The sequence below is a fragment of the Eleginops maclovinus genome, chromosome 16 (genome assembly GCF_036324505.1).
Source record: "Eleginops maclovinus isolate JMC-PN-2008 ecotype Puerto Natales chromosome 16, JC_Emac_rtc_rv5, whole genome shotgun sequence".
NCBI classification, from domain to species: domain Eukaryota; kingdom Metazoa; phylum Chordata; class Actinopteri; order Perciformes; family Eleginopidae; genus Eleginops; species Eleginops maclovinus.
Genome location: NC_086364.1, coordinates 17809058 through 17831699, shown reverse-complemented (window position 1 = coordinate 17831699; position 22642 = coordinate 17809058). Strand labels below are relative to the sequence as shown.

The window sequence follows — 22642 nt, the reverse complement described above, 5'->3', positions numbered from 1 at the left end:
TGCCCTTTAAAATGACTTTAGAAATATAAATGCTAAAGAACAGTAGGAGGAACAAATACAACATACATGCCTTTTCTTTAACCCTTGATAACAGGATCCTTTCTGTTGAGGGTTTCAGCATCATTTTTACTTCCTGTTTTAATGGGCGTTAGCTAATGCATGTGGCGAAATGGTGAGGAAATAAACTGAAGGTAAAAACTACAGTTTGTAATTTAAAGTCAAAAGATATAACAAACATGTTAGCAGAGCTCTCGTGTACAGCGAGGAGGAACAGGATGCTCTGACTGGTCAGTGGATCAGCCAGCAGATGGTGATGTGGGGACTTTATGATAAGATGCAAATAATTCAAACCAAATGCTACAAAAAATATATATGCACTCATAGAAGACAAATTCATTTATGCTAATGAAAGAATGATGCGTATTGACATCATAATAAGATTATATTTCAGAGCATTTATTATGGATTGGGCTTACAACACATTGCAACACACAACCGTCCAATTGCTGCAACATTCAAACTATAAAAGAGGCAGCAAAACGCCCAGGAGAAAAGGATCTCCCAAAATTGTTTTTAAAAAAGCTCTCATGTCAAAATCTGAACTTTTTCTCCTCTTACAGTCCAGTAGTGATTGTTGTTCTTGGAGAGGGAACAGGCAGGGGCGTAACCACCATAGACATTGAGGGGGACACGTCCCCCCCAATGTTGGGAAAGTACCAATCTGTCCCCTCCAATATTTTGTCTAGTATGTGACATAAAAGTCCTCCTTTTTTCCTAGATCAGTCCCTTGCTGTTCCAGATTTACTTTCAATGTGGGAAACACAAGAGAACGAATCAACCAAACAATCAAGGAAAAAAAAAACATTGCGACCCCCTTCCCCCGTTGTGAACTTGGCTTAGCCCAGAATGTCAAGTTGCGGTCGCGGATTCTTAGCTTCGGAGAGCTAGACTTCGGTGACATAATGGATGACGGCCCCCCCTCCCAAGAAACGAGACATTCGTTCATTCTTTACAGTCAGGAATGTAAGTGCAGGGTCCCTCTTTAAAAACTAAGCAAAATGGATGAATGAATGGAAACCCTTCATAAAAGCATTAAGGCTTATTCTGCTCTTTAGGCACTAGACAGGTTTTAGCAACGTGGCAGGGCGCATCGTTAGAGCTAGGCTACTGCACAGTTGCAGAGAACTTATAAGAAAACACTGGTTGATTAGCCTACCTTCCAGGATCTTGCCATGGTTCACATTAATACAGCTAGCTAGTAATCCACAACACGATAGCAACCCGAAAACATCAAGTAGCCCAGGACGTTATTGATTGATTTGATTTGATTTGATACATCTACACCACCAAACTAAATGCAAATTAGAAATATAGCTGTTGAATCTTCATCCAATAAAACATCTTCACTCCATAAGTATCCGTTTGATAACTTATTTACTTGTCAGAATTATCAGCACACACTTTACATTACAACACCGACTGGAACAGTTCCCGATCTCCTGCTACCTAGCTGGGTCTACCTCAATTGTAGCTTAACCTCGACATGCCCACTATGCAGGTCTCAGAGCGCCCTCTAGTGGACAAACAACATAACTAAGTACTGCACCATTAACTTATAAGTCAGTACCATTATGCTCAATACTTAAGATATCGCAATAGCAATGTGTTGCACACTATAATAAATACTCTCCTCAAACTTGTATGGAGTTTTACAGAGACCTCTTTCTACTACCCGTACAACTACTAGGATATTAATTAAATACTACTGCTACTGCTGCTGCTACTACTACTACTACTACTACTACTACTACTACTACTACTACTACTACTACTACTACTACTACTACTACTACTACTACTACTACGAAGAAGAAGAAGAAGAAGAAGAAGAAGAAGAAGAAGAAGAAGAAGGAGAAGAAGAAGAAGAAGAAGAAGAAGTATATTTCTTTATTCATAAGTTTAAATTCAGTGAATTTTGAGGACCAAACAAAACAGATAATGAATTAAAATACTACTACTGCTACTACTACTACTACTACTAGTAGTAGTAGTAGTACTACAAATAACAACAACTTATTTACATGTATTTCTGTGGAAGAGACAGTAGGCTACTGCTTAAAACACAAATTGGGAATTGTGTGGTGTATCGTCAGATCCTGGAAGAGCATGTGATATTGTGCAACCATGTTTTTGTGTTGAATAAATTATGTTGATGTAATAATTTTGTCCTTTTTGGCAAGCCCTTTTTGCTACAACTTAACTTACCATGCAATTCTACAGTCATACTATCCCTAATCTGTTCGTATGCCATGCATCAACATATTTTTGTAAGGTGACAGACAGCAGAGAGGCTGGAGGAGATGGAGGCGAGGACAGAGGAGGTAGAGGAAAAGAGGCAGGAAGAGATAGAGGAGCAGAGGCTGAGGGAGAGGATGGAGGTGGTAGTGGAGGAGAACCCACAGTTGGAGATAGAGGAGGAGGTGGAGGAAGACAAGCAGAGACAGAGGCTGGAAATTCACAGGCACCTGCAGGGAGAGGACAGACAGGCACCTGCTCAGAAGATACACGTAAGATATTGGAATAAGAACAACAATTTTGTAGAACACATAAATAAATACTAAGGGTAAGCACCCAATAAGCTTAGTTTAGCAGTATAAGTCAACATTTCATATTATATATTTTTCAGGAGAGACAGACCCAGGCAGGGAGAGAAGTGATCAGCATGCAGAGGAGCTTGGTAGCTGCCCACATCAGCCAAACTCTTGTTTTATTCAAACTCAGTCCTTGACCAAAAAGACACTAAAATTTCAGGACAGCTGGTTTAGGAAGCACACGTGGCTTCATTACAGCAAGGCATTGAAGGGGGTGTTGTGTTTTTATTGTGCCAAATATTTTGCAATTCAGAAATCGTCTTCAGCCAGTAAGGCTGATGGGGCATTCATAACAACAGGTTTCAGTAACTGGAAAAAAGCACTTGAGAAGTTCCATCAGCATGAAAACAGCGACTGTCATGCAGCAGCGATGACCACTTATCTGCACAGCAAACAGCCAATCACTACACAACTCTCAACGCAATTACAGAAACAGCAGCATGAGGCTAGGAACAGCCTCTTGAAGATTGTGGGTGGGATTATGTATCTGGCAAGGCAAGGCAATGCTTTCAGGGGGCATGACAGCAAAGAGGGAAACTTGCACCAACTGATGATTTATAAAGCAGAGGATGACGCCGAATTCAACAGCTGGCTCCAGAGAGGCAATAACTTCACCAGCCCAAAAATTCTAAATGAAATCATAAAAATAATCGGCAACAAAATAGTATATGACATCGTTAAGGAGATCCTGTCATTGCCCCTAATCCAGTACTCTCTCATCATTGATGGGACACAGGATGCAGCTGGAGTCGAGCAAGAGTCGTTCTGTCTGCGCTTCATTGACAAAAACTTGCAACCCAGAGAGGAATTTATCGGTCTCTACCAGGTTACATCCACTACTGGAGAGAACATCGCAAGTGCAGCCAAAGATGTCCTGCTTCGCCTGAATCTACCTCTTTCCCAGCTACGAGGTCAAGCATACGATGGGGCGGCCAATATGTCGGGACGAATGCAGGGTGTGCAAGCACATCTGAAGAAGGAGCAACCTCTGGCTGTTTATGTTCACTGTGGGCCACATTGTATCAATCTTATTACCCAAGCTGCCTGTGCATCCTCCACTATCATAAGAGATGCTATTCATTTGGTGCATGAATTGGGCGTGTTGTTCCACCAGTCTATGAAGTTCAGGGCCATCTTTGCAACTATAGCGAAGTCGGATCATACAGCTCCTTACACATCGCTGAAGCCTCTTTGCCCCACCAGGTGGACGGTGCGAACGCCAGCCATTCGCTCTGTTCTCAATCAGTACCACTCCGTGCTTGCTGCAACAGAGGAAATGGCTCAGTCTTCCATGATGGATGTGGCTGCAAAAGCAAGTGGCCTTCATGAGAAGTTTTTGAGGGGCAATACACTTCTTGGCCTTCTTCTTGCAGAAGATGTGATGTCGATGTTGGAGGAGCTGAACATTTCTCTGCAGCAGAGAAGACAGACGACATCAGGGATGCTGGCTACCGTGGAGCATGTGAAGAGAGGGATCCAGGAGAAAAGATCAGAAGGGCATTTTGGCCAGCTGTACATGAGAGCATCTCAGGTTGTAACATCTGTAAGCCTGCAGCCCATCAAAATGCCTCACGTGAGAATGCCCCCAAAACGCTTCACTGGTCCAGCCATGCAGCATCAGCATCATACGGCTCAAGACTACTACAGAGTGCAGTACTTTGGCACTTTAGACACTGTCGTTACACAGTGCTCAGAGCGTTTTAGCCAAGAGGGGCTTCAGAGGCTACAGAAGTTAGAAAACATTGTCATCACTGGGAAGATGGATACACTCATCAATGAATACCCAGAGTTGGATGCCATGTCTTTGGACATACAGTTGAAAATGTTCAAGGCCAACTACCCCAGTACAAGTCTCTCAGAGGTAGCAGAGATTTTGAAGGGTATGACGCCAGAGGTACGACATCTTTTTAGGGAAGTGGAGGCCCTCTTGCGACTTGTCATGGTTGTTCCTGCCTCCTCAGCAGAGGCTGAGCGAAGTTTTAGTGCCCTTAGACGCCTGAAGACATGGCTGAGAACATCAATGACGCAAACCCGGCTAAACAATCTTGCCGTTTGCCATGTCCATCAAGACAAATTGGATGCATTGGACAGGAGACAGATCTGTCAAAGATTTGTGGAAATGAATGGGGAACGCCTCCGTACTTTTGGGGCATTTATTTAAGTCTTATTTAGATATATTTCTATGCTCTTTTTGACCTAATTATCAGAATATCACTTATCTTTGTTTAAGAAGCCAATAAGTTAACAATTGCACATTTTGTATTTGTGTTTTGCTACTTGACAGCCTACAATAAAAAACAAGCTTTGAATTGTAACTTGTTAATTGGTCATTATACTGCATTTCTTAAAACTATGTTCTATACAAGCACATCTTTATCAATAGACCTATATGAAAATTGTACAAAATTCACTTTAAATATTTTGGGAAGGGCTCACATTTGGACCAAGGGCTGAAATCTACTGTTCTATATCTATTTCATGGGGTTAGGATTTGTCTTACAGGTCACCCTAAAATGCACTATAATGCAGGAAATGGCATCTAAGAAATCAAAAATCTTCTGGGGGAGGACCCACAGACCCCCCGCAGGAAGGCTTTTCCCAATGCTCATTTGGACCCCCCCAATATCACCTACATGGTTTCGCCCTTGGGAACAGGTCACATGATTGCTCTGACTAAAGGCTTTTCTTTATGATATGCAGAGGCTGCTGACAGTCATGTGTGTCTGCAGCATATTTTCTGCTGTCTGCTTTCAGTTTTATTCCCATATAAGATTTAAGCACATTCTCATGACACAATTTAACTAAATGCCAGAGACAAGAGACAACCATTGAAAAGCTTCCTTTTACATTTGTTGTTATTTAATCCTAATAATATGTCTTTATATATTGCAATGTTCTGTCTCACTGCATGCACATTGTCACCAAGTATAGGTATACACTGAATTTATTTAGAATGAAATGTGAAGGAAATCAAAAGAAGGAGTTGATAAACCACCATCTAAGACAATGTATACAATTCCTTTAACGCCCTGTTCAGGAGCTGGAGTGACTCTAAAACTGAGCTTTTCCTGTTAAGCAAGTTTTAGTGCCAAACCTCACCAAGTCAAATCCCTCAAATGTAATACGAGTTGTAGTGTAATTAATTAGTATTGTGGTGAATGCTATTAGAGTCAGGGAATACATTTGCTGTATCTGAGGACTAATTGATAACCAGGATTTGGGGTAAAGACACAGAAACGTAAACCTGTGAAACAAGTCAGTGTAAATAAAGCGTGTAAGTTAAAAGAGTGAACATATTTGTATCTGGAGTATTTGTACAGCACAATCCGGTAATAAGTATTTATTGTCAAGTCAATTTCTACAATATATTAATATTAATCATAACTCTTTGGGGTGAGGATTTAAAGTGTGTACCGGTATATGTTTCTCTATGATGGTTACCATACTAATCAAAGCCACCCCGTCTTACTTGTGTATGTTGACTAATTGGACATTACTTGAGTGGAATAGACTTTAGATGAACACATCTCGGGCAAAAAAACAAAACAGATTTAAAGTGGTACTTGTGCATGCAAACTCAGTTTTACACATTGATTTGACATCAAATAATGTTAATCAAACAAGAAATTATTTACGTGCGGACTGCTCCATTATTTACTTTATTGTATACTTGTGTGTTTTAGAATCCCTGTGTTTTTTTTTAACTGGATAACAACTGTGATAACCAACATGACTTAGTAAGGGATGCTGTGGGAGAAATATACCTTTTAGGAAACTAAAATGTGTCAAAAAGGTCAAATAGGATCAGGTATGATGTAATCTATTGAGAAAACCTGACCAAAACAAAAGTACAAATGTCATGAGGGGACATGTCCTTATAGCTGACATTAGATTTTACAGTGTCACCTTGACAAAAGCAGCAGCAGGATGTGTCTCCAGATCACTCAAAAACGGAAGTATCTGTTTGTTTAACACGGAAACGTTATCTATTGTTGATATCATTCAACATCTGCGTGCCACGTTGTTTTATAGACGAATAATAACAAAACATGTGCGGGCTATTGCTAAAGTAGGATGAACGGATGCTGGATATAAGCACTGTGTAACTGTGCTTTCTGGTCGCCTCTATTCAACACTTGTTCGACTAAATCTTATTATTGTTCCTTTTCAAATTATAGAGCTAACACGGTGTTTATAGTTGATTTGACTATCTATTTGATACCTAATAATTAATACGCCAGTGTGTAGTGACAACTAGCGTTTCAACTGCAGTCAGTGCACTTGCAGCAGAACATACCATAACACACAAACACAGTACCAACTCCTCGTTTGCTAAATTGTGTTTTTACAAACTGGTGTCAAATATAATAGCTGTGATAATTAATATCACATTTGTAATTTAAAGGATCATTTTACATTGCAATAAACAACAAATGTTTGAAATGTCAAGTATGGTCGTGTCGAGCATCCCTATATCCACACAAATGGTTCCTTCCGAGATGGTAGCTGGTCATGTGACTTTTTCCGTTTCGCCATTTTCCTCTTCTACACCGGTGCTCTTGCTGGCAGCTACCTTGTCTCCTTTCTCTCTCATTGTTTTAACCTGTCCGGTAGTTCAACGGAAAACCTAAATAAATAAAAAAGAAGTCTACCTTGTAGCTGCATCGCCCCCGAGAAAAGTGCGAGAATGTCTTCTGAGGAGAGCCCCGAGTACGCGCCTTTCTTCGCTGTGATGGGAGCCTCTGCGGCCATGGTCTTCAGCGGTAACTACACCAACCGTCATCTCAATACCAACCGTCATCTCAATACCAACCGTCATCTGCACCTCGCACTGTTTTATATCGATGAGTTAGCTTAGCAAGGTGTCAAATTCGTATTAGAAAACTATAAATGGCGGGTGCTGTCTTGAAACTGGGTGTTAGCTGAGGCAGTCACGGATCACACACCTGCCCGGGATGAGAGGATGGGGGGGGGAGGTTTCCACCGCCGTCGATCCGCTGACCACAAGCTCCTCACCCTGCTAACCATGGAGCTAGCTGTGGTTATATCATATCAAGCTCTTCATGGTGACGCAGACCTTCATGTTTCAGATTGCAGCTGCAGCCGGATGTGTTTAATCATTATTAAATTATATTTACAACACAGGGAGGTGCAGGTCCTCATGGATTATCAGATAAATAAATACGATGCTTGTTCGGGTTGGTTGCAGCCACATTGGTCGTAAGGTATAGTGTTGCAGGAGGGCCACATCAAGGCCTTAACGTCAGTGGGAACATCCATCCGTCCATTCATTCAGGTTTAGCATCCGCGGGAGGCGGGGTACAGCCAATCTGTCAGAGAGGAAATCAGAGGAAGACTTTAACATGAGGCAAGGTGGCGAACTGCCTGGGGCCCAGATTATGATTTTCAGTTGTGAAAAATATTGGGTTATTTTAATAATCCTACATATTGTACCCCAAAATAACCTTCAAAAGCAATGTATTCCATTTACTCACGGTTGACTTTTACTGCAAGGATAATATTACATTATCATTAAAGAGACATTTTATTACTATAACTTCAAAATTGTTCCCCAGAATTGTGCAAATATTTTTGTGTTTATTTAATTGAATTACCTGAAGCATTCATTGTATTGTTTTTAATGGCTTAATAATATGTCATATTGTAGGTGACAGAAGTTTCATATTTCTATATTGCACTGTTTTTTTTAATTGACTTCAGGGGATTGCTCTTATCTTTTAATAGTTTAGGGGTTTGCCATTTTATTTTTCACAATTACTCTACATTATATTTACCTGACAGAGGAATGTAACTATTACTGCTGCAGATTTTATTCACAAAAGATCACAATGTAACTATTGAGCTATCCAGCATATATTGTAATTGAAAGCTCCACTTTGAACAGATGTTAAGTACATTTATTGTGCTGATAATTTCCCCTCTTAACTTGAACTAAACATTTGAATGCAGGACTTTCAGCGTTCAGTATTTATAGCTCTACTATAAATAATTAATGGTTTTACTTCAGAAAAGAGGTTTTGAATATTTATTCTACCACTTCTGATGCCAACAATCCCAGTTGTGGTATAAGTGAAGCAAGGCGGTGTTTGTCTTGGGCCTCCAAATTACAAACTGCACCCCTGAGGAATATACACCTGCTCTTAAAATGATTTTTGATGGAGATGTATATTCCTGCTGACACAAACCGCTGTCTCTTTAATATGGAAATCATTGATGCTTTGATGATGACATCAGGTGACACTTTGTGCAGTTTGTCCATTGGGTGGCGTGACTCAGTATTTTACTTAAAGATTGTATATCTTGACATGCACCCAGGGTGTCTATTTATGTGTCCAATGCAAGTGTTTTTTATTCTTAATTTAATATCTGAATACTACACTGCAAGGAACTTGCATTCGTACGTATGTGAGGTTACCTGAGGCGAGGGTCTACTGTGACATTAATCTTTCTGCATGAATTTATTTTACGGAACAGCAAGGCCCCAGATTTATAACGTAAATACGATTTATCTTGAGATTAGTTCAAGCCCTGTTTCTCATTGGTTGTAGCCTAATATATTACAGCACAGCTATCATAAGGACCTGAACATCAATGAGGGTAATTGGAGGTAAAATTAGGAAATTGTTAAAGATTGGATGACTGTGGATTTTTTAAATCATTTTTCATTCTTTTAGGAAGTGTAAAGATAACAGAGCAGGACTGGAAGTAATTCCTTTTCTCGAAATGCTATTTGACTCTGCAATCGTTTCCTTATACAATATCACGAAGCAAAAGGAAAAGCACTGCAAGGCCTCAAGGCCATTTTATAAACTACTTCCTCCATGACAGACACACCTTGACACTAGTATAATCTGGGCTTTACAGCTTTCTGCCACAAAAACATCCCGCCCATCAGTAGAACCTCCATGGTTGCTGTTGTAACAGTTTCACAATACTTGTTTGATGTTCACAAGAGAGTCGGTCCAGGATCTCTCGATATCGCGCTGTAGGGAAGCAGGCATTGCAGAATTAGCCTACGATGCATTGGAAAAGGGAGGCATTAGAATATATATTGAACTTTAATGCAAATAAGAAACATAAGTGGATGATAAAAGGTATTGAATGTTCTTGTAAAATTGTGGTAGAAAATGCTGGGTTGCTTTTTCACACAATACTTAAAAATGACTTGAAGTCGTTGAGAACGCAGCCAGCGAAAGTGTCAACACACCCACATAAGCAAGTGAGAAGTGGAGGAGTCGGTGTTGTGTGACATAGTTATTTGTATGCTCCAGCTAGTCTTCATGATAAGCAGGTAACATTTTTCTATTCAGATTTGCTCTCCCCCTGTTGTCATCAAAGCCGTGTGTGATCATCAGTTGTATGTCTCCACAGATAGTGCAAAATAATGTGCGTACCAACCCTGTGATTGGGAGTCATTTATTCTATAATCCTGCTAAAAAAACAAACCAAACCTTGGTTGAGGTAATGAAGTTTTAATTGTTGCAGGTTGGGTAGGGTAAAAAGGGTCCAGATTGCATCTGTATTCTCTTTTTAAAATGTGCTTCAGAGATTGTTTGTGAGGAAACTTTAAAAAGGGAAGCACTAGTGTGAATTGCAAGTGCATCTTTTTTTTATATCACTTTAATTTCTGTTATTTATGGCTTGGTGGGAGAAAACTGGCAGCCGAATGTATCTTCTACTGTTTCATTTTGCCTGCACGCCAGGTCTTTACACACCGTCTCAGATCCAGCATGATAGAAGAGAGAATTGAAATCGATCAGCTGGATAAATAACTTTCTACAGTCTCCACCCAAATCCATATCCCGTCTGTATTTCACTTCTTAATGATTCTTTACAAAAACAAACACGGACTGATGAATTAACAGGGCCTCTCTCCTCTCTCTGCAGCGTTAGGAGCGGCGTATGGGACAGCGAAGAGCGGCACAGGCATCGCTGCCATGTCTGTGATGCGGCCAGAGCTCATCATGAAGTCCATCATCCCCGTGGTCATGGCGGGTATCATCGCCATCTACGGGCTGGTGGTAGCTGTGCTGATAGCAAACAACATCTCCGAGAGAGTCACTCTCTACAAGTAAGATCAGCCTCAGATGCAATATCCTCAAAATAAAGAAGTCAAAGTCAGTCCTTCAGCTATTTTACCATTTCTAATGGTGACCACGTCATGGATTTGAGGTCTTTTAGCTGATTTGATCAAAGATAAACATCTGGGTATTGTACTCCCTAATTGATTTCCTCTTTGGAAATGGTACATTTACTTTGTTCTGGTCAGAACCTAGTTCCCTGAGGGTTTGCTTTTTCTTTGCATGCCCTGAAAGCTTTGAATGAGCTGCAGGGTATAATTAACTTGTAATTTTTACCCTTGTTACATTTTTCAAAATATACACAAATCAGTCTTTACAGAACAATGTTGCTAAGAGTCGTTTAGCCTCTGATCCCTGTAGGTTGTTCATCTTGTTGGGTGGTGATGTTTTTCTCTGATGTCGGCCCTCGTTTGTTATTGTTTTCAAATCTTTGAATGGCAACCCATCCTGATCACGACTTCCTGGTAGAGATATTGTATTTAAGTTGGACTTTTCTGGTTAAATTGAGAAAAAAGCAAACCAAATATGTCTCCAGCCGGCAAAATGAATTGTTGTTATTAAAGCTATTAATGCAAGTCTAATTACTTTTGGATTTAAATTACATTTTCAAACATAAGTGGTGCTTGTGACATCACAGTGAATCAGCAACATTTTATATGAATCAATTTAAATATATTAGGGTTTTAACCAGAGAAGGGACTCAAAATTGATTGCTTTGACATATATTTTTTGATGACGGAGTTCTATTCTCCATTTCCCTCCAACAGGAGTTTCCTGCATCTCGGTGCCGGTCTGAGCGTGGGTCTTAGCGGTCTGGCGGCCGGGTTCGCCATTGGCATCGTGGGCGACGCTGGTGTTAGAGGCACCGCCCAGCAGCCCCGGCTCTTTGTGGGCATGATCCTCATCTTGATCTTCGCCGAGGTGTTGGGGCTTTACGGCCTCATCGTGGCCCTCATCTTATCTACAAAATAGATGTCCGCATCAAAGCACCATCTCATTCATTCCACATCAAAGCAGCAAGAACAAATAGGAGATTTTCACTTAACTTCCATTACACCCCGTGGGTCTGACAGGACAGGATGGCATCAGAAACAGGTTGGCGGTCGACTTTGACCGCCGCGTTCCCCAGTAGATGTGATCTATCCATATTGTTTAAAGCCATCCGGTTGTGTCAGGTCTCGTGAGTACTGAACGGGCATGAAGATGTATTGGTTGTTGTGGGATGATGTGTGGACAGTCTGCTTGATTTGTTGTCTGATCTTAACATGTACAGTGATCCAGAGTCCCTCCACCCCCCTGTAAATGTAGTAACCAGTCTGTGCCGTGAGTGTGAGTATCAACGTTTATCCTTCTGCCCATTCCCCTCTCCTCGGAGTTCTGTTTTTCGTTTGGTGGTTTTGATTGTCACTCTCCGTCTTGAGACTGCTGAAGAATCATGCACACTAGTATTTTATTTTTTCATGTTCTTTTCGGGGACCATTTTTGAATCACAGTGGCGAGGAGCTGTCAATACATATTATTTTTGTTCACTATTTATGAAAAGTTATGAAGATTTTTGACTTAATGAAACTGTCTAAATGGAAAAATGTTTATTGAATACCCTATATACATAAAAAATATATAAATGATCTGTGTATAGTTAGATTAATTGCACTGTGGGTAATTGTTCTAAGTGCTTGGAATTCCTCTGGATGTAGTGTGATTATTAATGGAGGATGTCCACATGTTGACATGGGGTTGACAGTGTGTGAGTGTGTGTGTGTGTGTGTGTGTGAATGACCTGAGTGCATAATGTGTGTGTGTGTGTGTGAGTGTCTTTATGTTTAATATGACATTCTGAAACACTAGTAACGTTTACCTGTAGTGCTGCTGTCTTGATTTATTTGTTTGTTTTGTTTAAGGTGAGAGCTCACTGTTCAGCCATGCCTGTCAGATTTCCAAATAAAACTCAACCTCCTCCAGAAACATGTCATTGTCCTGTGCTTTTTACAAGGATTTGAATTGAACAACCTTTGATTTTTTTAGTTCTGAGCAGCAATAATAGGAATAGAGTTAAAGATGAATTGAATAAGATAACGTTTGTAGAAACAGTAGCTAGATGACAAGTGAAAGGTTATGACAGTTCATCCTGAGGTGGATGTGAAAGCATGCTGTATGGTGATGTGCTAAACATGTTTTAAAGAACATTGCTTTCTTAATTCCTTCATACTGCATTTTAAAACGAATAGAAACACTTAGTAATTGGTGCCTTTTTTATACATATCCTGCTGTGTAGCTTGCAAGGATATACCCCCCCCCCCCCCCAAAGATTTATATTTATTAATAATCTTAATCTGCAGACTGATAAAGAATAAATAATAACGTAATGGGGTTAGGAATCATTCCCCCCTAAATGTATACACTAAATAACGTGGAAACACTCAAATTTGAACTATAAGTAAATGTAGCCGAACAAGTCTCATAATGCAGCGGAAGCACGTTTTAGAGTTTGTGGTATTTCTACTGACTAAAGGAGGTAGTCTGAATACTTCTCCCACAACTGATAATAAGAAAATACTTCAATGTTAAAGGGGGCAATCTTCATCATACATATTTCCACTATATATTTGAACTGTTATAGTATTAGTGTGTGTTGTACTGGTACTTTTACACAAACAATATCTAAATCCTCTTCCACACTGAATAACACCTCCCTGTTGGTCCCATGGATGTATAAAGAGAGTTTAGAGCAGGGGAGTCCAAACTACGGCCTGGGGCAAAATGCGGCCCGCAGGCCAACTTGAATCGGCCCTCTGTATATCAATGAGCCCAATTTTCAAATAAATTCATTTCAAATTTCAAGTTCTAAGTTTCTTAGTTGATACAAAAAAACAAAAACTTATTTCTATAACAAGCTTGAAATTGAACCTTTATATTTACTCTTATTATAAGCAATCTGAGGGTTGTGTTTTAAGGAATGAGCTGTCAACAAAATAAATGAAACCCTAAAGAGAGATGGGATGTAGGCTGTTTTTTTCTGAAAGCATTTTCAAGTATCGCAAATTATTCACCTACAATTGATTTTTTGGGGAACTTATAACGTAACTTATGAGGCAATATTCACCTCTATAAGTGGCCCAGCTCTTCGTATATTTTTCTGTATATGGCCCTCGGTGAAAAAAGTTTGGACACCCCTGGTCTAGAGGATGCATTAACAGAAAAGGGGCTGGTCCCTTTCTGACAGGAGTCTGCAGAAACTTCCTGTGGAGGAGACAGTGCTGGGGCTCCTGCAGAGAGCCTGCCTGTTATTGTTTACCGTCACAATAATGTAAAGTAGGTCATGTAAAAAAGGGAAAGTCAGCTAGCCACTCATTCAGTCGTAATAAAACAACTATCTGGCAATAAGTGGCTTCACCGAACTACGTCTCTTCGCTGCTGTCAGTGACTTTCCGCCAACAACAGGCAGGTAACGTTAACGTTTTATCCAGCGCTGTTAGCATCACGCAGCTAACGGAAGCTAATGGGCTAGTTTACGCTAGGTCTGAATCTGCCTCCGGTCAGTTTTTTCATAATACATCGCTAATAAACCGTAAACACACCGCAGTAAACGACTTTAACAAGTGTACTTGGTTATATATTCACTCACAAAACCAGCAGTCTGTCTCTTAAATAAGGTGTTTTGACCTTGCTATATTTAGCTTTCTTGCTAACATGTTATTTGATGCGCAGTTCAACTGTGTGTGGCATTAGCTGCTCCTGATAGCTAGGTGGCTAACTAAAGCTAGTTAGTAAAAAAAACAACGCACGTCAAATGACAGTTTTATCTGATAATAACAGCGATTTGCAGACAAGGACCTTACTACTTGCAGTTTGTTATCGTTGAGATAAGTAGTAAGCGTTTTGTTGATAATGGGTTACAACGTGTCTAACTGGGGTTATTAGCATTTGATAAGATTGCTTAACAAATAAGATCAAGCTGATGAGTGCAATAAACAACACTAAATTATGTAATTCATGTAGGAACTGATAACCATGTTGTTTTATCTTTCAGCAGCTGGACTGATGCTGTTCTCTCAGCATCTGGACAGATCCTGAAGTGTCTCAGTTGCTGCCATGTCCAGGAGGAGCAGGAACAGTCGTGCATGGCGATATGTTTGGGGTGGGATAAGACGAGACGCTGATGCCCGGTCACTTGAAGAATGGAGCTATGACCGCCTAGAGGTATGAATACAAGTCTGCTGGTTTCCCCCTAGACCTTAAGCTCTGAACAGATCGGAGGCATCAGCAGACACTGGTGTTATGTTTGTGTCATATGATGCCACTTGTTTACACTCCAGGCAGGAGACAGGATGTGTCACCATGGGAACATTTACCTCAAAAAAACCCTGTCGTACTTAACGCCTCTGTTGTCCTTTATGAACAATGTATATTTGTTGATGATTTATTTCCAGTTACTTTGTATCAGAATGAATTGTTTCCACAGAAAGTAAACAAAAGCAGAAACAGGTTTATTGCCAAATAGGTGTATACATACAAAGTATTTTCTTTGGTGTAAAAGGTTGCATACATTAACCCAGAAAAAGAAAGGAAGTTGTATAAAGAGGCAAAAAACTATTATTACAACTATTTAAAAAACGATCACAACATTTTAAAAAATACAAAGATTTACAAGTAATATAGCCTTACAAAAAGCTTACATTAATAATGTGAAAAATGAGATATGTCCAATGTCCAGAGTTTAAAGAAAAGCAACATAATTCCTGCATTTCACATTTACATTTGATGTTGATGTGTCCTTTTTTCAATGCAGTGCTCCATTTCAAAACAAATTTCCACACCAGTGCTGGACTTTTACATAAGAAATGCACCTGGCATTTGTCTTTGTTGTTTTTACCTCCATTGTTCCTCCCCAGTACAGTGATTCCGACTCTGAGGCAGACTTCTCAGCAGTGATGGTGCCTCCAGTCCCCAGCGCAGTGCCTGTCACCGGAGAGTCCTACTGTGGCTGTGACTCCCAGGCTGAGACCAACTACAACACTCGTCTGCGAGGCTTTCACCAGGTTAAAGACTGCCACTGTGGAGAAGAGGACCAGGGTGAAGACAATAAAACAATAAAACAGTTTCCAGAAAGTGTTTAATTTGTTGTATCTTTATGACTGAATGACTTCTGATGTTTCAGAGTTCGACTGGTTCTGGGATGCCAACAGCAGATCTACAGCAACATTGCTGAGCTGCGACAATCGCAAAGTGAACTTCCACTCTGAGTACAGCTGTGGCACGGCAGCCATCCGTGGCTCCAAAGAGCTGGCAGAGGGGCAGCACTTCTGGGAGATCAAAATGACGTCCCCAGTGTATGGAACAGATATGGTAACCCTCAATGCCTTACCTCCGAACACTGACCTGATGTTTCACTAAAGAAACCCACATAAAGAGCAAACCTGTGTGGAAGTTGAGGTTTATTTGGTTTTTATATTGCTCTTTACGTCTTTACAGATGGTTGGTATCGGTACCTCTGATGTCAATCTAGACAAATACAGACACACGTTCTGCAGCCTGCTGGGAAAAGACACAGACAGCTGGGGTCTTTCTTACACAGGTGAGTGTAACACAACATGCTGTGATGTAGTATTAACTGCTCTGTGATTGTTGATTAAATCAATGTGTTTTCCCCTCGCTCAGGCTTGTTGCATCACAAAGGAGACAAGACCAACTTCTCCTCCCGGTTCGGACAGGGGTCAATCATTGGAGTCCATCTGGACACGTGGCACGGCACACTCACTTTCTTCAAAAACCGCAAGTGTATAGGTCTGTACCAACACGTGAATGATTGAGTGTGTCAGTGTTCCTTTGGTGATAAACTATGTAATGAGTCTATCTTTTAAATGACCTAATATGCAGTTTGGCATTCCTGTACTGAAAATCCTTGTGCCATAACTCCAAAAAGCTAATACCTGCTCCTTTATTATTATAGCTCAATAGCAACATTGTCTTTATGTAAGAACTAGTAAAGAACACTGTGAAGCATGAGAGGGGGGCCCTACTCATAGCAGAACCAGAAAATGTTCTGACATTTAAAAAATATATTTAATGTCCATCGTGTCTGCATGAGACTGATTTGGCATATCGGATCAGTGTATCCCTAATCATATACAACAGCAAAATCTTTCTTAATCTTTACAAAACTTTCTTAAGATCATATGTATGAAACTTTTAAAATAAAATGTACAGCGAGCATGTAATCCTTTTCGAATTGAACCAGGACCTAATAATGACATGCTCACGGTTCATTAGCTCAGTAGTTACACGGGCTACTTCACTAAACAAATCAATGATATGACACACAGTATTTGTTTTAAATGTTATTATGTATTTTCCAAAGAACAGCATAAAAAACAGTGGTATGTTTTTGAAAGCACTATTCAGAAATAGCACAATGCCACCCAAACGAGTGACCTGTGTATCATACCTGTGTGCTCATCTCATTGTTTCAATATATACACACTAACATGTCAACATTTCCTATCTAGGTGTGGCTGCCACGGAGCTACATAACAAGAGGTTTTATCCGATGGCGTGCTCCACGGCAGCGAAGAGCAGCATGAAGGTGATCAGATCGTGCTCCGCCCCGACCTCCCTGCTCTACCTCTGCTGCGCCCGCCTGCGCCAGCTGCTTCCGGACTGCATCGACACCCTGGACGTGTTGCCTCTGCCGCCGGGGCTCCGTCAGTTACTCCACAACAAACTGGGTTGGGTGCTCAGTCTCAATAACCGCACCACAGAAGAAACCCCAGATGGGCCTGAGCCCCCGTTGCCTGACCCCCCGCTGCCCGGACCGTTGTCCTCTGAGAGTGACTCGGAGGAAGGCTGTATGTCCGACCTGGAAGCCTGTCAGAGGAAGAGATGTCGCTGGACATGATGGACGGCTTGACTCCTACCTGTTCTCAAACACTGGCTGAGTGTTTCCTGCCTGCCGCAAGCTTTCCTCAACATCTGAAGGAAGGATCGAAGCGGTACGTTGCTGTAAAACTGTGACGGCGGTATCTCTGCTCACACAACCTTACTGTGATCTTCTCTCACGCCGGTTCAGATGTCTCCATGCTCGTTTTTATCCAAACCAGCTTCAGTAATACGTGAAAAGGTGTGGTGTTATTTTGTTAGCTAGCATACATTGTTGCCATTCGTGTATAGGGAGTGAAGGAACAGACTGTACAGTGTAAAACTGAAGTCAAGCATGGCAACATTCTGCTGGTCATCATGGTATACTTGCAAAAGCAGATACTGTATATTTTCAACATGTATGCAATTTATGAATTATGTTCTCAATGCATTATCAAAGTCATCTGTGAATGAAGAGACACGCTTTAGGTCATGGAGGATTTTTATTTCTTACCCTCATGTTACAGCTCTAAAGGTCAAACTGTCCAAAATGTTTGACAGATCAAAAGCTTAAGAAATGTTTAATGTAGGTTCAAGAACCTGAATGTATTTTATAGCTTTTAGTGCTGCAAAAAAGAGGCAGCAATCATCTCCAATCAACCCATACACACATGATTCCTCTGTATAATTATTTAGTTTGTTCTTTCCTTGAGAAAAATGTTACAATTCAAATATTTGTTACACTTTCAGCAACGTCCGCCCGTCACCAGTTTTTATAATTCTCCGGTTGTACTCTCATGCTACTTATGTATTTCGTCTTTTCTAAAAGGTATTAGCTGTATACATTATAAGTTGAATCTGATCATGAAGATTACGCACATTTAACGTTGGCTGTTTCTCCTTCTAGTTTTTTTAGACCTTTCTTAAAAATTCAGTTTCTTTCATTGAAAAAAATCTGTGATTGTAAGCTGTTTTAGTTTTCTTTTGTACTGACCTGTTTATTGCAAGTGAGTTCTTTTGGCCTTGTCCCTTCACGTCCTTTACCAACTCTTCTTGACTCTAATTAATTACTCTAAATCCTTTTAGTATGAAACACTCAGCCCCTGTTGGCATAAAATGTGGCTGAAAAAGTCCCTTGTTTCCCCAAATATGGTCAACACAAAGTAAATTCTAATGATATATGAGTCTATAACAACAGAAAACTTCCCACAATGCTCCTGCAGCATTATATACATGTCTTAGCTCTGTGTGTGTGTCTACTTATGGTATGTATTTTTGATTATAGCTCAAGAACAGTGTCTTGTGACAATCACAATTCCAACTAGGGCTGGGATTTGGACATATTTTGTCACAGTTACTATCATCTTTTAGAACTTATTGGTCACATGAAGGAGCAGTAGAGGTGTTCATTATGCTGAAAGAGTGGTTTTCAGCCAATTAGAACATTTTACAGCCTGTGTTGCTAGATCATGAATAGCTAAGTAGGGGATTATTACCCCTGAGTCAGATATGTAAATAATCATTTTAGCTTTTGTGGACTATTGGACATAAGTATTTAAATAATATTTGGCCGAGGCTTTGAAGCTACAGTCTGCCAAATACTGCCTCAGTCACCTGTCTTTGATCAGTCCTCTGAGGTTTTGGTTTGAGTAAACGTACACTAAGAATTAAGGTACTATGCAATACCAGCATCTTATGGATAATGGATTTCAGAAGGAATTTGTGTTTTAAGATGTTATGATGGAGGCTCTGACACAACAACAGCAGTGAAGGTACCAGAGGACCACGATCATTAGTCACGAGTAGTGTGACACGAAGCAATTAAGTCTGTCTGATTTATCAGATGTAACTCTATAGATCTAGAAGTGTAATCACAAAGAGGTTAGTTGTAATCAAAAAGATGTCCATTGTTTTATTTCACTGTATTTGTCTTTACATTGATGCATCCAAGCACTTTTTCTTACTGTTGTACTGTAAATAGTCAAATTCTAAGTGTGTCTTCTATACCATGTCATATTAATTATACTATATGTGAAGGCCTTTACTTTCCTTTTTCTGTATAACTTATCAGCATGATTTTCAGCTGAAAATAAAATGAATGGTAAATATGCACAAAGAACTGGATGTTTTTATTATTAAGAACATTTTTGTTTCAAGATGTCAAATTATTATGATCAACTAAAAGACGTTGTATTTACTTTTCATTTTACATACAATATTGCTGTATCTCGAGTGTATTAGAAGAAGGTAAGAAAAATGACCTGAAATTGGGGCGATTTTGTTTCATAAAATTACAATTTGCTCATTGATATTCAGATTAGAAATACAAATAACATTCTTTGATGTATCGTGTTGTCAAAATAAAAAATCATTTGGTTCACATTCACATCACAAAGTCCTAAGTGTCCTAATGTAAAATAAGTTTCCTATATCAATAAAAAGCATCCCGGAGACACTTTCCTTGCATCTATAGTCTATAATCCATATCTAGTTAAAATTCAAACTACAAAGGCCAAAAGTAAGACTGTTATTTACTATAGTAATAATAATTTGAACACTGCATTAAAACAAAGAAGAATTTGGTAGAAATGTGCAGGAAATGTATATTAAATATCAACTTCAATGTATTAGCTTGGCACCTGTTATTATTCCATTATTCGTCCAGTTAAATTATTCATGTTTCTTCCTCCAGTACTAAAATGTCCCGCATGCGGAACAAAGAAAATCCTCCGGCACTTCTCGGGGAACTCTTAGCGCGGCGGACAGAGTGAGCGGAAGTTGTGTGCCTTGCTTGCGGAGGTCAACTTGCATTGGTCCTTTCATCAGGGACATTCGGGTACTTTTAAACTCCATATGATTTGCAATTATAAACAGTATCAATCGTTAGACACTTGGTGTGTGTGTTAGTGTGTGTCAGAGTGGTAAATGATTTTTGAATTGTTTTTAGCATCTAACGCTAGCTAAAGGACAGTTAGCATCACGACTGTAACATGTATTTCTCTCCTCTACGCTGACAGGCTGACAGCTTTCTTCTGTAACCAAAGAGCTGCAACAATCAGATTATTGACGGATAGTTAGACAAAAGGCTCCTGGGCAAAGACAGTTAATGGGCCCCTACAGCCCCTAACGTTAGAACCACAGATACAAATAGACTTTCTTTGGTCGTTGTGCTTCTCTGTTTGGTCCTTTACAGCTCTCTACGACAGTATTGTCTCGTTTTGATAGGTATCCTTGGTAGTTTAACATCTCTTTTTAGGTAGTTTTGTATTTTTAGGGCATTCTTTTGTGTCTTTGGTCATTATTCATTATGTTGTCGTCATGTTGATTGACTTCCCAGAAAGAAATGTGACTTTAAACTGGGTCTCTGGCATGGGGCCTACTAACCTTTTCAGTGATTGAAAGTAGCTAATTACATCAACTCAAGTGCTGAAGTAAAAAATAGGTGCTTTACTTGTGTATTTCCATTTTTGATTCTTGGTACTTCTACTCCACTAGAATTCAGAGGGAAATGTTGTACTTTTTATGGCACTATACATATGTAGTTGCTAGCTCCTTTTTACATAAAAAAAACATGTGTAAGATATATATTCCACTGAAAGTTTTAAAGCTATATAACTGACTTTAATCTGTTGTAGGATAAACACTGTGAATCAGTGAGGGTTTTCTGTTGAAGCTGCTGAGCACCAGACAGTCATGGTGAAGAAAAAGCGTCTTCGCCTCATAGCGGAGATGGCTCGGAAGATCCGGGCGTACCGAGAGCTGAAGTCCCGACCCAGGGAGTCTCAGAAGTACGCCTTGGACTACGATACCCTGAGGCGGCCTTACACAGGGAAGATGCTGCCGGTCATGGCCTGGCAGGACGTCCGCAGAGAGAGTCGCCTCTTCTCGCTGCTAGCTGGTATGAGGATGTTCGGGGTGGGCCGAATGTTTACCCGCAAGTCCTGGCTGGAGGAACATCCAGAGCCTAGCTACTGGCAGATCACTAAGGTCAAGGTGGACTACACATCTGAGGTGAGAGAGATCCACATGCACTGCCACTGTTGTGCACAAATGCAGAAGTGAAAAAACGGTTTTGGTTTTGATAGGATACCTGTAACAAAATGACACCCGATTCTTGTGTTTCCTAGAACATGGATCATGGCAAAGCATGGGGGATCCTCTCCCACAAAGGTAAAAACATACATGTAACAGTAAGCGCTTATGATTGTCTTTGCAAACTGCATGTAGTACATTTGTTGTATTTTGTGCATGGCAGGAAAAGAGGAGAGCGAGGTCAAGGAAGTGGACAAGGCGTTATACCACGACTGGCGCCTGATTCCCAAACACATGGAGCAACAGTTTAAGGAGTTCGAGCCACTCCCTGAGCCGCCGGTGCGTTATGTGCCGTACCCTCCCCTGCTGCGCGCCATGCTGCTGGCCCAGTTTAAGAAAGCAAATGGCAGCATCGCCATCGAGGAGCCGGCCTTGCCTTCAAGGAGGGACGTGCTGCTCAACAAAGACTATTTCCGTGAGCAGGAACAAGCGGCACAGAGGAAAAAGGGACACCGGTGTGAGACTTGTGGTTCTAAAGATGAGTATCTTGGACATTATGGACCAATCAGATTTGAAAGAAGTTCCTCTGTCAAAGCACACTGGAAGACCTCGCCTAAATGTCCTGACGAATCCTGGACTCAAAAGAAGTGCTCTGCTATTTACATCTGAAGCAGGCTCTCTGTGTGTAATGTAACTGTGTAATGTGATGGATATTAATATTAAACATAAGATGGAAAGTGTTAGATGTTTTTGTTCCTGCATGATAGTCCACCTATTGTCAATGCACAGCATTTTAATCCAAATAACTTGATTATGTGAGCACAAAAGTGGAAAGAATCTGCAAAATGACTTATTTAGAAATGTACTAAACTGAACATCTTAAATTAATAAAGTTTTGAGTTCAATTATAACATACTAAGATCTAATGGATAACTTGTAAGTATTGCCTCTTTTTGACAGCACACTTTTCCTGCTACCCTGAACCTCTGGACCCTGAATAAT

The 22642-nt window shown here is 40.3% G+C and overlaps 4 protein-coding genes across 8 annotated transcripts; all 4 read left to right on the top strand.

The window, feature by feature from the left end:
- The first annotated feature begins 2335 nt into the window (after positions 1 to 2335).
- On the top strand, positions 2336 to 4966 carry LOC134877919 (zinc finger MYM-type protein 1-like). Its single transcript, XM_063903606.1, has 2 exons — positions 2336 to 2567; positions 2687 to 4966. The coding sequence occupies exon 2, from the start codon at positions 3022 to 3024 to the stop codon at positions 4810 to 4812; it is 1791 nt and encodes a 596-aa protein (XP_063759676.1). The 5' UTR covers positions 2336 to 2567; positions 2687 to 3021; the 3' UTR covers positions 4813 to 4966.
- Positions 4967 to 7171: 2205 nt separating this feature from the next.
- atp6v0ca (ATPase H+ transporting V0 subunit ca) lies at positions 7172 to 12720 on the top strand. Its single transcript, XM_063903638.1, has 3 exons — positions 7172 to 7414; positions 10560 to 10743; positions 11521 to 12720. Exons 1-3 carry the CDS (start codon positions 7339 to 7341, stop codon positions 11723 to 11725), a joined length of 465 nt encoding a protein of 154 aa, XP_063759708.1. The 5' UTR covers positions 7172 to 7338; the 3' UTR covers positions 11726 to 12720.
- A 1263-nt stretch (positions 12721 to 13983) lies between these two features.
- On the top strand, positions 13984 to 19994 carry spsb3a (splA/ryanodine receptor domain and SOCS box containing 3a). Of its 4 annotated transcripts, none has more exons than XM_063903615.1 (7): positions 13984 to 14198; positions 14784 to 14953; positions 15646 to 15826; positions 15912 to 16099; positions 16226 to 16328; positions 16412 to 16537; positions 17260 to 19994. In XM_063903615.1, the coding sequence occupies exons 2-7, from the start codon at positions 14846 to 14848 to the stop codon at positions 17646 to 17648; spliced, it is 1095 nt and encodes a 364-aa protein (XP_063759685.1). In that variant the 5' UTR covers positions 13984 to 14198; positions 14784 to 14845; the 3' UTR covers positions 17649 to 19994. The 4 variants fall into 4 exon arrangements, with proteins under 4 accessions (XP_063759685.1, XP_063759689.1, XP_063759688.1 ...); XM_063903619.1 differs by having other exon boundaries at positions 14005 to 14194; positions 14787 to 14953; XM_063903618.1 differs by having other exon boundaries at positions 14005 to 14194.
- A 341-nt stretch (positions 19995 to 20335) lies between these two features.
- mrps34 (mitochondrial ribosomal protein S34) lies at positions 20336 to 22555 on the top strand. Of its 2 annotated transcripts, none has more exons than XM_063903630.1 (4): positions 20336 to 20444; positions 21244 to 21619; positions 21736 to 21778; positions 21864 to 22555. In XM_063903630.1, exons 2-4 carry the CDS (start codon positions 21302 to 21304, stop codon positions 22307 to 22309), a joined length of 807 nt encoding a protein of 268 aa, XP_063759700.1. In that variant the 5' UTR covers positions 20336 to 20444; positions 21244 to 21301; the 3' UTR covers positions 22310 to 22555. The 2 variants fall into 2 exon arrangements, with proteins under 2 accessions (XP_063759700.1, XP_063759701.1); XM_063903631.1 differs by having other exon boundaries at positions 20342 to 20444; positions 21282 to 21619.
- The last annotated feature ends 87 nt before the right edge of the window (positions 22556 to 22642 follow it).